General features: G+C 41.1%; 2 protein-coding genes across 5 annotated transcripts in view; one reads left to right on the forward strand and one right to left on the reverse strand.

Moving 5' to 3' along the window:
* Nucleotides 1–14,083, reverse strand: part of MTOR (mechanistic target of rapamycin kinase) — a 61,509-nt gene that overhangs the window by 28,762 nt on the left and 18,664 nt on the right. The window lies entirely within an intron of this gene.
* ANGPTL7 (angiopoietin like 7) lies at nt 7,121–13,126 on the forward strand. Of its 2 annotated transcripts, none has more exons than XM_052691760.1 (5): nt 7,121–7,785; nt 9,400–9,503; nt 9,828–10,022; nt 10,890–11,088; nt 11,616–13,126. In XM_052691760.1, the coding sequence occupies exons 1-5, from the start codon at nt 7,407–7,409 to the stop codon at nt 11,783–11,785; spliced, it is 1,047 nt and encodes a 348-aa protein (XP_052547720.1). In that variant the 5' UTR covers nt 7,121–7,406; the 3' UTR covers nt 11,786–13,126. The 2 variants fall into 2 exon arrangements, with proteins under 2 accessions (XP_052547720.1, XP_052547721.1); XM_052691761.1 differs by having other exon boundaries at nt 9,403–9,503.

Here is a 14,083-nt window from a genome sequence, read left to right on the forward strand (position 1 = left end):
TTAAAGAGCCATTGGCAGGAACATCACTTCCAGTATGTCAGGCACTTAATTACTTCCAACTTATCTTTCTTGTCAACATGTCCTGACAAATTGTCCATTATCTTTTATTCTTTGACTATTAGCACTGCACTTTTGCTGATGCTCCCTGGTGCACTCAATCATTCCTTTTTGTTTTGTACTTTCTTGGCTCTCCACAGTACAATTACACGTTTCACTACTCTAAGCTGTAGCTGTTAGGTTTAAGGAGAAGGAGAGGAAAGAAGGGGAAGGAGAAAGGCCTGGATTGAAAAGAATATATAGCGATAGATATAACACCTGTGTTGTTACTATTAGCCATAAATCACTCTTAGTAAATGATCTAACCCAGACAGTGAGTACAGCTAAGTAATTCTTTGTACTGGGATAAGCCACTGATGGAGAACCTGTCAGTGTCCTGATAGAGCACATTAAAAGTGTGCTTACACAAATGGAAGAAGAAGAAAGCATCCATTGCTTTGACAAAAACAAACCTCAACACAGAGAATTGCAACTGTCAAGAACACAGAAATCCCTCCAAAGCAAGACTCACATCTCAAGCTGACTTCTACTAATGATGGCTGAATACTCACTGACTTTCCTCACAGCAATAAATCCTCAGATAATCCTCAGGTAATCAGAGCATCCTTTTGCTAAAGAAAATGCAGTTGTTTATGAATTAATTAAATTCTGATCTTGAGGTTTTTGTTCTAAAAAAGCTTGAATTTCTGTGCTTTCTCATCCACAGGATCATTGGAAGTATATTGACAGTTCCCAAAAGCCACTGCTACTGCAGCTGATCGGAATGAGTTCTTAACAGACCCACTGCTCTCTGCATACAAATTCTCTGAGAGCACGCCAACAGACTGTACTCCTTTTGGAAAAGCATTTCCACGTGGAGTGCTGTTAATACACTCAAAATACATACTCAGCAATCGTGCCACTTTGCACTTCCTCCACTTTCATCTCCCTGCTATAAAAGCATTACCTCTCATTGCAGATACCTGCCTAAAAAAAAATCTTCCTAAATTCTACAATATTTTAAAGCACTATAAGGCTGTTGTTTTCTTTTTTTAGTTATTATGATGGGGAGTCAATAGAATGAATAACACTACACAAAAGCATGCAGGTCCACAAAAGCAGCCCTGAAGGGCTAATGCTCCAGCCAGGCAGTTTGCAGGGATTTTAGCCATAACATCACTGCTGTAAGACAGGGGGATGTCTTCTTTTTGTACCTGGTAACAGTTTGTACAGTATCTTTTTGGATTAAAGAAGGTGGGAAAACATCTCTCAAGACAGAAGCAATGCTGCTGGCTAACCCAGCATACAGGCGTTCCGGTCTGTGATTGCTGGGTGGTGTCCTTGCAGTTGTTCCCAATTCAAGGTAATATGAAGCTTAAAATTAAAGCAAAAATCATTTCTTTTCATATCCACTGAGTGCAGAACAAGTTCATCTGCTCATTTTTGTTTAGAAGCCAACAAAATACAAACTACTATCGACAGAAACCAACCACGCAACTCAAACCCTTTACTCAACATCAGGCCATAAGAGAAGACCACTCCATGCCCTGGAAGTTTCAGGTGTAGGTTTGGTCACAGGGTACATATGTCAACTTTGAGGAAAGGTAAGAAACAGACAACAGCTCTGAGCAGATATTGGTTATTCAGTGCAGTCTTCACATCTGCCTTCCTCCTAATGCTCTCCAAATGCCTTTCACGTTTACAGTGCACTCCAGCAGTGTCTGTATGCTACATTTAATTTATTTCCATGAGATTTAAATTTTTACATAAAACAGTATTTTGGCCTGGACAGCAGCTACCTTCTTGCTTCCAGAAATGCTAAGTTGTGAATTGTTTTCCCTTCAGAAAAATGCTCCAGTAAAATACTCCGAAATTCAATCTTTTAAACACCATCTGCACACGCTTACAGTCTTCTAAGTAAAGCACAAGCCATCTGTATTGTTTGCTTACATGAATCAGAACGGTACACAAAACAAAGCTACGCAGGGAGCCAAGGCAGACAGCAAGACTTCTTAAGCTGGTTCAAGACAGAGATTCTAATATACATTGCCCTCATTTCACTACTTAGAACACATTATTTGATTTTGTGTTTCGTGGAATAAAGTGAATAAGAAAACCAATAAAACAGCCTGCAAGATCCCTATACTTTCTTTCGAAATGAGCACTGATCAGCTGCAAAAGTGATTTCCTCCAGTTTTGAGTTTGGCCCACCTGGACTTACATAAAGCAGTACAGGATAATTGGATTTGATCTCAATAACAATATCAGAAGCATTAATTTCCATATTTCAAGTGCACAGTCTTCTGCAGAGATAGAAGGGGCAGCTGGATAAGGAGACGAGGTGGGTGCAGAAAGCTTTCTAGAGAGAAGACATAAATCCGAAATTACACTTTTTTTCCCCGTTTGTTAATCAGTTTGTTAATCAATCCCCGTTTGTTAATCAGTTTGTTAATCAATCCCCCTGTTTGTTAATTGTTAATCTTGACAATCAAAAATTGTTAGGAGAGAGCTGGGCTAGGAGAACATCCAACCCCTGTCCAACCTTAACCTGCCTGTAGCACTTGAAGATGAGCAGGGTATTAAGATGTGACAAGCCTGATGAAAAAGAGATGGAATGGTATAGTAATGGGAAAAAGTGCCTATCCCTGACCAATTCCCTGATATGAAAATCCTGGACAAAATCTTCTATCTGTGAACTTAATTAGCTGTGAGAGGTCAGGCAAACCTATTGTTTGATTGTCAAAACACCAAACAAAAATGCAAGTCTTCAATGCGCAAAGCTCACTTCTGAGCTGGAATTACAAAAAGTAATTCCATTACTTATTTAAGAGAAAGGCACTCTATTGCTTGTCTATTCTGAAGGCTGTTTAAATAGAAACCAGACATGAACTAGGAATGAAAAACAACTCTACTGTCTTCAGCAGGAAAAACACCCCACTGATGATTTCCTCCTCCATAAAGCCCAGGCATGATGTCCAGTGCTCACTAGACATCTTTTATACAGTCCAGTCATCCACTACTTTTAAGGACATCTAGCAAAATTCTGTCACTCAAAACACATTAAATCTTCAAGAATCAGAATTAAGAGCCTGGACCTTCCTTCATCTTCCCCAGTTATTTTTGTTAACATTAGGGACTTTTCAAGAAGTCCCGAGACCAGCTGGGAAGGAGCACACATTTCCTATCTCCACAAAGTTCTCAAGGCTCATTAGAGGAAAAAAAAAGCCCTTATTTTTGCAATAAAGCAGCCTGTGTGTAACATCTAAAAGCAGCCAAAGTTGTCTCCTCACCACTGTATAAAATCAAACCTCCTCTATCTCGCAGATTTTGTCCACCCAATTCAAGCTTGTTTTTCCTCCAGCAGTGGTAAGAGCTTGTTTCTGGGACTAGAAGTGGAAGCTATTGCTACTTTGCAGAACAGATAATCCTCTGGCACCAGGAACTGGATTTATGGGCTAATTTCCTCAATTCTACAGTTTGTGTTCAGGCATCCCTGAATTCTTGATTCAACAAACTTCAGAAAAAAAACAACTGCCAGCAAAGAGCTGTTTTCAATAAACAGTTGCAATGAGTGACTGCTTACAGACCAGACTACTGCTCCCAATCCTCACCCTTCCAGAAGTCATTACTGTACAGCAACAGCAAAGTGAACGTTTATGCATATCTAAGAAGAGAGGTGAGCAGTTCCATGCTTTTCCATGCTTCCTGGCTGTCTAGAAGAGGAAAGCAGTTCTTCAGAATGCTCTGGCAAAAGCATGGACCTCTGGGCTCTGCCAGTAGAGAGTTGAGCATCTCTGCCATCTCAGCAGGCAGCAGGAATGCTAGGTTTAAGCATTTGCCAGATAGGTGTTAAGGGTTTTGCAATGGCTGGCTACCAAATAAATAGCCACAGGGCACAGCTTTTCTTCTCTCGCTTCACAAACACCTGCCAGAAAAACTCTACAGACAAGGCACTCATTTACACCCATCTCTAATTTAATCTGGCCCTCCAGGGTCAGATACCTGGTTCTAATTGAGTGATATTAATATACTCCTCCAATTACGTAACATAAACCAACACCTCGAGGTGTGTGCTAACCACTGATATTTATATTAATCCTGCCAGCCACTTCAAACCTAACATCCTTAAGGAAGTTAGAAAGAATTCGCCTCATGCTCTTGACCTTAAGATATCATCTTTTTAGCTACTGCATAGCAGAGTACCTCCAAATACAAAATATAATGAAAGAAAGGTAGGACAAGGAATTTCAGACTGGATTTCTCTGTCAGTGTCAAGGGAAAGCCAAAAATTGGACTCGGACCTACACAGCTGCCAGGGAATCAGTTTCTCTTTAGTTATGCCCATAGCTGTGCCACTTTCCAAAATTCAACTTGAAATTAGGGCCCTATTTTAAGTAGTTTAAGTTCAGAATTATTTCCTATAGACTCAACTTCTACAGCTGATCTTATCTGGCAATAACTTACACTGACAGTGTAACAGACTATTACTTTCTATGCAACAGGGAGAGATTCAACACTCAAACACACAAAAAACTCAAATTCCTTTAAGGATAAGGCCTCTGCCAGCAGAGATGTCTGCCTAAATCTCCCTTAATGCTCCCTCAAAAGCAGTGACAGATGTGCAGATCTGTGCTTTTCCAATCCTGCATAATGCCAGTTGCACCTTACAGAGATCAAAATGACAGAACAAAGTAGCGTCAGCTCAGGAAAACCAAAGTACGTAACAGAAAGATGCCCAGAATTAGGCTATACAATTCACAGACTGAATCTGAAACAAAGCCCTGGCTGGCTCATTTTCAATTACATAGTTTAGAAAAGGGATTCAGAAGCATTTCTGCAGTGTTTTGTAACATCTGGATGCAACATGGAGCTTGGCTGAATCCCAGACACTTCCAAAACTTTAATCAAGGGGAGCACAAGGACAATGGTTACTCTTTTCCAGATCTGCTCCATGTGACACAAGCATGAGTGTGGGGAATTCAGACTGTAAGAGGCAAAGAGAAGAGTTATTGTAAGCTAGAGAAGCAGCACAGAGGATCAGAATCCTACATAACAAGATTGGGACATTAGCAGGGTGGCTTTTTGGGGTAGGGAAGCCAGAGTCAGGCTTGTCCTGTTCTTTGTTCCAGCTTCCACAAAAACATGTTTCTCATCGCAGGCAGCCTGAGAAGAATTTGCCCCTGGGAATGGCAGAAGCTCCAGCTGGAAGAGGGCTCAGACAGGATTAGAGACAGAACAAAAAGGTCAGGCTTTCATCTGTGTGCAGTGGCACTCTCTGGTCTGAAGTATAAAAGCAATTTTGCAATGGAAGGTTTCTGGAATGCCCATGACAACAACATGACTGAAGCCAACGGTCTATTGTAAATAGAGGTGTCCTCTGTGCTTCAATCAGAGTTCTTACATCTGTCTCTTGTGATATCTCAGGTCAGCAACACCACACAGCAGCCTCACCTGTACTGCAGCCTGCAGGGTTTCCATCTGAAGTACAGCACACAGGTAGTCACCCACAGTGCAGCACAAGGCACCCATGCTGCCTGTTTGGAGACCTCTAACTCTGACCTGCTTCTTCCTCTTTAACATATTCTGCCTCTTCAGTGCTTTGATGCTTTCACCTTCCTAAATCTTTGCACCCTGGTGAAGGGTGAGGAGTCTCATTTCTGTTCTGCAGAAAAGCTATTGCCAGTTGTGCTGCAAATCAGAGACAGACAGGAAGCACCTAGCTAGCAGTGTAACGAAGGAGGAGAAGCTGTACCAGCTAGATGTTGTTTCCCATTTCTCTAAAAGCAAATGGGAGATCACCAAGGCTTTTCTAATCTTAATTAAACAAAATCCTGCAGCTGCTTTGGACCAGCAAAAGAATTTTAGATGGGATAATATGCCTCTGCTGTGTTTATTCTCATTTTCTTCACAGAAAGAGCAAGATTAGCTTCATTTTGTTTTCTTGGACACCGAGAACTTTCATGGCATTTACCCCAGGAGCAGACGAGTCATTTACCCCTTCATTTGTAGCTTATCTTTGCCAATTTTCACAATCAGAAGCTTGCAGATAGAGAATAACCCACACGTATGGCAATTGCAGGGCAGTTTGCCTGTGCAGTAAAAATTGATCCATGAGGACCTAGAAGAAAAGCTGCAGACCTTCAGCAAAAGGTAACACCACTGATGAAACTTCTCTGTTTTGGAATCAGACAACTATTATCAACTTTTTAACTATTAAAGGATACAGAAGGAGAAGGGAAGTCTTGGGATCTCACCCAGCTGATGCTTGACTTTTATCCTGGAGGTCTAAAGACTTAGAAGTTACTCTTAAACTTACACTTTATCTAACTCTGGATGTTTTAATTACCCACAGATCATCCTTCTCTTAATGCCTTATCAATAAACTGGCCTCCATAACACTGGACTTAGACTGACTGCTTGCTGTAAAAAACACATCACTTGTCAACTTCAGTTAGATCACCTTTCAGCATTAATGTTCTCTTGCTCGTCCACCATGCACAAACAAAAGCATGGGGTTTGATTTACCTGTTTTGCAGACTACTGTGCACCCCACCCTTAGATCTCCCATCTCTAAAAAGAACAGCACTGCAGCCCACAAACAAGCACTCCCAAGACAAGAGTGTCCAGAGAGATTAGAATTAGATGCTAACAAATGAATTTAGAATTAATTATTTTAAATTATAGAACATTATAGAATACTGTGGGGAGTAATAACTCCGTGCCTGCAACTGCTGGACAGTATGCTAGCAGCTATTCTGCAGCTCTGGGTACTTTTTAGGGAGTTACCTTCCTTGAACTTTCAAAAAAAACAAAAAAAACAAAAAAAACAAAAAAACCCAACCCTATCCTGTTAGAACAGACTTTTCACATCCTGCACCTTCAAGGCTTTCATGTTATTGAAGTACCAGAGTTAGTCACCAAGAGGGCTAGAATCCAATAGGCAAAAATTACTGGAAACTTTCCTCATTTCCTAGCCCTCTCCCTCTCAGTTCTGTCCTGAAGTAGTGTGAAGTCTCTCTTGCACATCCCAAACTTCCTTGGCTGAAACCTGTTCCAATTTCACCCAGTAAATACCTGATACAAACAGATGAACTGGGAGGGGCCAGAAAGCTTCACATAGTTTCAGGGGGTGGAAGTAAACAGAAAAAACGTATTTAAGATGCTTGGAGAGAGACTTAGAAAGCTCATACTCTGACAGGAGGGGTCTGAAAAAAGGCTGATTCTTCAGGCTCCACCTTCACAGGCTCACTTCATTGGAAGAAAGCTAGGTACCATTCTGCTGCAGCACTTGCAGCAAGTTTCATACATACCCCAGCTGCATTCAGACTGCCCGCAGTCAGTTGGGAGCTTTCTGTTGCTGTAAGCAAAAAATGCCAGCAAGATCCACTGTTCAGCTGGCATGGCTCTGCATTATCACTGTGTCTGTTGCTGTCTATCCAGCACTGCTGCAGAAGCCTCCTAAAAGGAGGACGATCAATGGGAACGTACAGTCCAAGATGACGGGATGCTGCGATGAGATTAAAGAGCTCAAGTTGCAAGTAGCCAACCTGAGCAGAATGCTGCAGGAGCTGAGCAAGAAGCAGGAAGGTGACTGGGTGAACGTGGTCATGCAGGTGATGGAGCTGGAAGGAAGCACCAAGCAGATGGAGTCCCGCCTCATTGATGCTGAGAGCAAGTACTCCGAAATGAACAACCAGATAGATATCATGCAACTGCAGGCAGCTCAGACGGTCACGCAGACTTCGGCTGGTAAGGAGGGAGTCTCCAAGCTCCCAGCTGCACATCTTAATGCGCAAAATGAACTAACGATTAGTTCTTAATGCTAGCATGTCCCACTAACGTGCTTATCCAGGCTGCGTACTGAATACATCTGCTTAAAATACTTCTGTAGGCAGGTGATCCCCAGGAAAAAAGCTATTTGACTTCATGTCAAAAGTCCAGAGATCCAGCTGTATTTTAATGCCTGCATGCTTGCTACCAGGAAGTGGAAAAACTGAACAGATAATGTGTTAGCAGTGATTAATTCAGTAAGCCACCTTACTTTATGAGCACTGAAGCACCAATCCAGACAAAAAAGCTGGCTCAGGGAGGAAATGGCTCTAGCAGTGACATCCTTTGAGTTCACAGTGCTGACAGGGGACCAGAAGTTGGTAAAGCAATAGGAAATGCTTTCCAAGCATTACTGTAGATTTGTAATTGCATCTTTATGATGATCTCTGAGGAAGAGTAAGAGACTCAGTCCATTATTTGAATGATGATTCTTCAAAATTCAAAAGGTGCAGATGATGCAGCATGTAAGTGGTGATATATGCCCAGCCAAAACACATTTAAATCACTCAGAATTCTCTCTTCCCTAGGGGAAGATTTCAATGCACACAGCAATTGCACAGGCTTGTAATGTGGAATGCAGGTGCATTTTGTAGTTCAGCTACCTGTACAGCAATTTCTAGAAGAAAGTGTCATTCAGTTTCTGCTGGCTTTTATCTTAAAGAGAAATTGATTTCAATAAGCTTAAGATTTCTTTTAGACTGTTATTGCCCAGGATGATTGAATTTGCAGAAAAAAAAAACCAAAATAAACACATACACACAATTTGGTTTTTTTTTAAATGCAAAGGAAAAACTTCTAAATCCATTTACTAAATTCTGCTTTCAGAACATTTGAGATGCTCAGCTTTCACACACCACTCACTGCTTCCAGCAGGTCTTTGAGATTTCACCATGAACTAAATTCACTGGAGCCATAGTAAAAGCACAGAAAAAAAATATTAACAACACACAAGAAACTAGCCCAGAGGGTATTTAATGCAAGCATGTCTGACTACACCAGGTGAGACACATTGAGTCTGTACTAAAAATCTGTCAGAACAGGTAAAGCCTTGCTTCAGTTAGCTTATCTTCCTCAGAAGCAGTGCATATCACCAGCACCGAGTCAGCTCCTGCACAGGGAGAAAGGAGGCTCACAGAGACTGACTGCAGCTAAAAGCCACTGGCTGTCACAGTTCCAGTGCAAAAAGAGCTGAGCTAACACACCTCACCCACAAACTCAGCTAACCTGCTCAAGCACACAGCCAAAGAAGCACCTGGCTGCAGGCCCATCCATTCTACTGGAGAAGGCTTCACTATTGGAAGGGGACAGCAAATACAGCTTCTTACCTTTCAGCACAGACATATACAGTTGCAATGGGAAAAGGAGTAAAGACCTCTCTTTGGACCATTTCAGATAAACAGACTTGTAGGAAGGACTTCCTTAATTCTTCTTATTTATCTCTCATGCTACAAATTAAGCTTTGAAGAAAGCAGACTCGGGGAAGGGGGCATTATTCCCACAGCTCAGGTTCTTACTTTATGGTTTTGATTCAAGTAGATGCTGTCTATGACTGCTCATCACTTTATCAGAGGAACTATCGCATCTCTGGTGTTTACAAGCTACCTCCTGATGAATTTCTGGGGAGTCCAGATCTGGAGGTAAGGATGTAATGTACACAACAAACATTAAGTGCTTTCTGAAATATAATACAGAAAAGTAAGAGAGCACACAGTGAGTTATGATGCCCTGCACTTTGAGCCAGCATCTTTACGTAGGCAAATCTGGGAGGAAAGTGCATTTGAGGGCAAACTGTAAGGTATACAGTGTAAGGATAACAGTGGTTTTTTTGTTCCAATTCTTTTTAAATAAAACAGGAAGTTCTCCAACTTGTGAAAGCTGGAACAGTGCTGTTTCTTGTCTTGTTTCAGCTGAAAACAAACTTCCTATGTCTCCCAATAAGCACTGCACTTTTCCTCTTCTAGGTGTTCTGTGACATGGAGACAGATGGAGGTGGCTGGACAATCATTCAGAGGCGTAAAGTTGGTCTGACATCTTTCAATAGGGACTGGAAACAATACAGGGATGGATTTGGCAACATTCGAGGAGATTTTTGGCTGGGAAATGAAAACATCTACCGACTTTCACGGCGTCCCACTGTTCTGCGGGTAGAGTTGGAGGTAATTAAAAGCTCTCCACCTCAGCAACCAAAGGTTGTTGGCTGTTGTTTTGGTGTTTTGTTTTGTATGGAGCAGTTCTTCCAAAGCAGATACCATCTCTTATTGTAATAGAAGGCTCAAGGAATGTGCATGCTTTAATTATAGGAGAAGGAAGCAGGATGGACCCAGTGACAGATTCAAGGACAAAGTAGAACCATGATCTCCAGCAAGCAAAAATCAAGGTTACAACTTCAAACTCCACGTAGTGTCTTCAGTAATGTGAGCTCTAGAGAACCCTGCATGATCCTCTGCAGACAGAACAAACTGCTACCACTGCAGATTTAAACATTCACTCAGGAATCTGATAAAGATTTTGAGGCCAAGTCTTCCTACTGTGCAGCAATTGTTTCTGGTTCATGCACAAGTTAGTTTGCACTGTATTACCCAAAAAGTGATTTCTACAGTCTCCTTAGGGCTTGGTTCTGGTTTGGGTTAGCTTACAGTCAGCACAATTGCTTTGAGGGATGGGATAAGTAAAACAGAAGTGAGCTGCAAGGCTTTATGTCTAGAAGTTGCTCTTTCAGAGAAAAAAAAAAAAAAAGAGACTTGAGGCTGCACACTATCAAAGGAGTCTGCTGGATGTGAGAGCTACAAACCAGGTTTCCATACATACTGTTTGATACCAGTGCAGAGACTTGGAAACATAGTATTTTGCTCTGGAAAGTTTCTTTGCCTTCTTTGTTCCATCAACCTGTTGCTGCGATGGAGAAGACTCATAAGAAAGGACAGAGAACAGACTTGCAACACGCACTGTATATAAACACAGGCCACACAGTCTTTTTGTAACCATTCTAATAGGAATTATTTCTTCCTCACTGTTTATGACAGGACTGGGAAGGTAACATACGCTACGCACAATACAAGCAGTTCACCCTGAGCAATGAATTAAACAGCTACCGTCTTTTTGTGGGCAACTACACTGGCAACACAGGACGTGACTCCCTGAGGTACCACAACAACACAGCCTTCAGCACAAAGGACAAAGACAACGACAAGTGTGTGGATGACTGCGCCCAGTTCCGTAAAGGTAAACTGCCGCAGTGAGCTTGTTGAGCACACGAGACTCTGTCACAAAGATCACTGTCTCCTCTGCTTCTTGCCCTTCATTTTTTCACTTTCTGTTCAAACCCATGTGATGCGTAAATAAAAACTGCTGATATCCATCTAAATAAAATAATGCATTTTAGCCACAGAGCCCAGAAACCCTTTCTAAAGGCCGCCAGATGTCCACGCTAGGAACCCAAATTCATTGCCTGTGCTGTCAGTCAGAAAGAAGGCAAAGAAATACTCCGAGAGGAACGAGCAAATAAATGAAAAACTAACAGACTAAACTGTCTCTTTAACTTCTAAGCATTTGTGCATTCAGTATTTATGTTAGGTTTTGAATTTACCTGTAACGCCATCTATCAGGGCCACAGACTCTAAGAATTAAATACTGCATTCTGGGCAATTTCTTTAGAAGAGAGCAATAATTCATCATGATTATTAGTACAACACATACCTGTTTTTAAATAAGTGGCTGACTGAGAATTTATTAATTTGTTTTCTGAAAAGGTGGATATTGGTACAACTGCTGCACAGATTCCAACCTGAATGGGGTTTACTACCGCAAAGGAGAACACACCAAAAACATGGATGGTATCACCTGGTACGGATGGCATGGCTCAACCTATTCCCTAAAACGGGTTGAGATGAAGATCCGGCCAGAGGACTTCAAACCATAGAGGAAATCAATCCCTGATCACACAGCTTCATGATGCCACTATGGAGAAGGTGGGCAACTAACAACTCCCACCAATTAATTGTCCACTTCATCTAGTATGTGCAAAACATGCACAGTATGTACACGCAGAGTCACTAAGGCTCACCAAACACCAGATACAGCCACCAGTGTTATCAGGGCTCACACTTATCTCCTCCTCTGAAGATTCTTTCTAAAGGGATAAATACTGTGTTAGAATAGGTTAGAACAAAAGGCAAAACACCTCCTGCACTTTACAGCACCTTCAGAAAACTTCCTGGTGTGTTTTCACTAGCATTGCAAATCATGGGTTGTACTGATCAGTTAGGCAGGGACTGCAAAAAGAAAGCCTCCTTGTTCCCATTCCATCTGTCAAGTGTAAGTATTGCTGCTTAGCTCCTTTCAAGAGGGATTCAAATGACAAAAGCAACATATTGGTCTCAAACCAAATCACCAAACAGAAGTGTTCTTGATGTACCTTTTTTCAGCTTACATCCCCACAGAAGGAAGAACGAAGCCCAAACATTCTCCATAAGCTAATATTGTGCAGGTTCTCTCCTGAAGTTTTACTGCCATCTCCTGCTGCTGTCCCCACAGACAGCTGCACACAGCAGACAGTGCCCTGGAGAAAGGATTTATCCCATATCCTATACAATACTTATTCCTAAAGCCTGATAAAACTAGATTGCAACATTTCAGGCCACCACCAAATTATGTTCGTGTTAGGATATAGAAGTGTTCTATAAGGCAGTAAGAAAATAAGAACACAGCAAGTTAGCAAAAATAAAGACCCAGCCAACCAACCCCACTCCCACACCTGAAACCACTGTATCCTCAAGCAAAACACTACTACACACCAGAGAACCCAAGTTATTAAATCACACTTCATGTGCTGAGAAATATCCACATTTGTTCTGAAGATCTTCCTACTGAAAGTGAACTGGAGATGTTATGTTGAAAATCAGGATCTTGTTTCTCCCTTTTATAACACAGTGTTGCAAATAACATTAAAAAAAGACTCCTCCCATAGCCATACTCTTGTTTGAATATGTTGGAAAAGATATAGTTATATTTAATATATCTATTTTTATTCACCTTAAAGAGGACTTGAATCTAATTTAAATTGTTTGGTCTCATATGAAAATGGAGATAGAAGTGTCAGAAATTGCTTTATCTATGTTTGATTATTAAATGTTTGACTATTCATACTATAAATTTCAGCTGCATGGAACTATAGCTGGAACCATTTAAACTGTGGTTTAGAAAGAGGATTTGAAAGATTTCTAAACTTCAAGATTTCTAATAAACTGCCTTTCATTTTTAATCTTGATTTATTTCAACTCTTTGCTCCTTAACTTGCTTTATGGTGCACAAAGAAATAACTGCACAACTGACCACAACTGACACACTGAATTCTGTATCTTTTCCTCAGAAAAATAAAAGGACAAATGAAACAAATCAAATAGAAGCTGGGAGCAAGGTGGGGAGGAACAAGGAAGCAAACACCAAGGAGTTATAAGGATTGAAAAATGACAGCATAGAGACAAAGCCAATTTTTGTGTAACCAAAATCAACCTGTCGATATCAGATTGGAGCATTAATGTGAAAAGGATAAGAAAGAGATTCATGTTTGAAAACGTGTTGTTTAGTACCAAATCCAAACCCTTCAGAGTTCTGAAGCCAAGAGGTGTATTATTAAGCAGAGCTGCTGGTAGGCAGAGAAGGGGTACACCACAATGCAATGGCAGAAAGCCTCCTGAAATTATAATATGGATCCAAAGTTATAATCTCTCTTAAAAGAAAGAAATTTAAAGAAATCACTTTAGCAGAACTTCTGTTCCTACAGTGAGTGACACTTTGTTCTAGTGTTTCTGTGGGCACGCTCTGAAGTCAGGCTTTTGAACTCTGAGACAGCAGAACAAAGCAACTGCAAGATGAAAATGGAAAGAGGCTCAAGAGGGCACGAGACCACTCTTGTTCAGAACATGCACAGTAGCTTCCTCTGCTTTGTTACTAACTGTGCATGTATTCCAGACAGGGGGGTTGAAACTAAATAATCTTTGAGGTCCTTTTCAAATCAGGCCCTTGTATGATTCCATGATTTTTGTTGACAAAGCTCAGGACAGTACACTACCCCATTCAATACAGTATGTTCAATTGGATATATGAAGAATGAAGTCTACCTAAGCCAGAAGAGTAGAATTTGACTAGAAATTTTAGTCAAAAGCTTCAGCTGTTCTGGCTTATTTATTTGTAGGTATAGAAGTCTCTTTCATTAAGG

This window comes from Tympanuchus pallidicinctus, unplaced genomic scaffold (assembly GCF_026119805.1).
Source record: "Tympanuchus pallidicinctus isolate F22 unplaced genomic scaffold, pur_lepc_1.0 scaffold29, whole genome shotgun sequence".
Classification (NCBI taxonomy): Eukaryota; Metazoa; Chordata; class Aves; order Galliformes; family Phasianidae; genus Tympanuchus; species Tympanuchus pallidicinctus.

What these genes read in the sequence shown, in the direction of transcription:
- ANGPTL7 (XM_052691760.1), top strand. Translation starts at nt 7,407, where the DNA reads ATGCCAGCAAGATCCACTGTTCAGCTGGCATGGCTCTGCATTATCACT. An exon ending in TTCTGCGGGTAGAGTTGGAG is followed by an intron (nt 10,023 to 10,889) that starts GTAATTAAAAGC and finishes TGTTTATGACAG; the next exon opens with GACTGGGAAGGTAACATACG. An exon ending in CTGCGCCCAGTTCCGTAAAG is followed by an intron (nt 11,089 to 11,615) that starts GTAAACTGCCGC and finishes TTTTCTGAAAAG; the next exon opens with GTGGATATTGGTACAACTGC.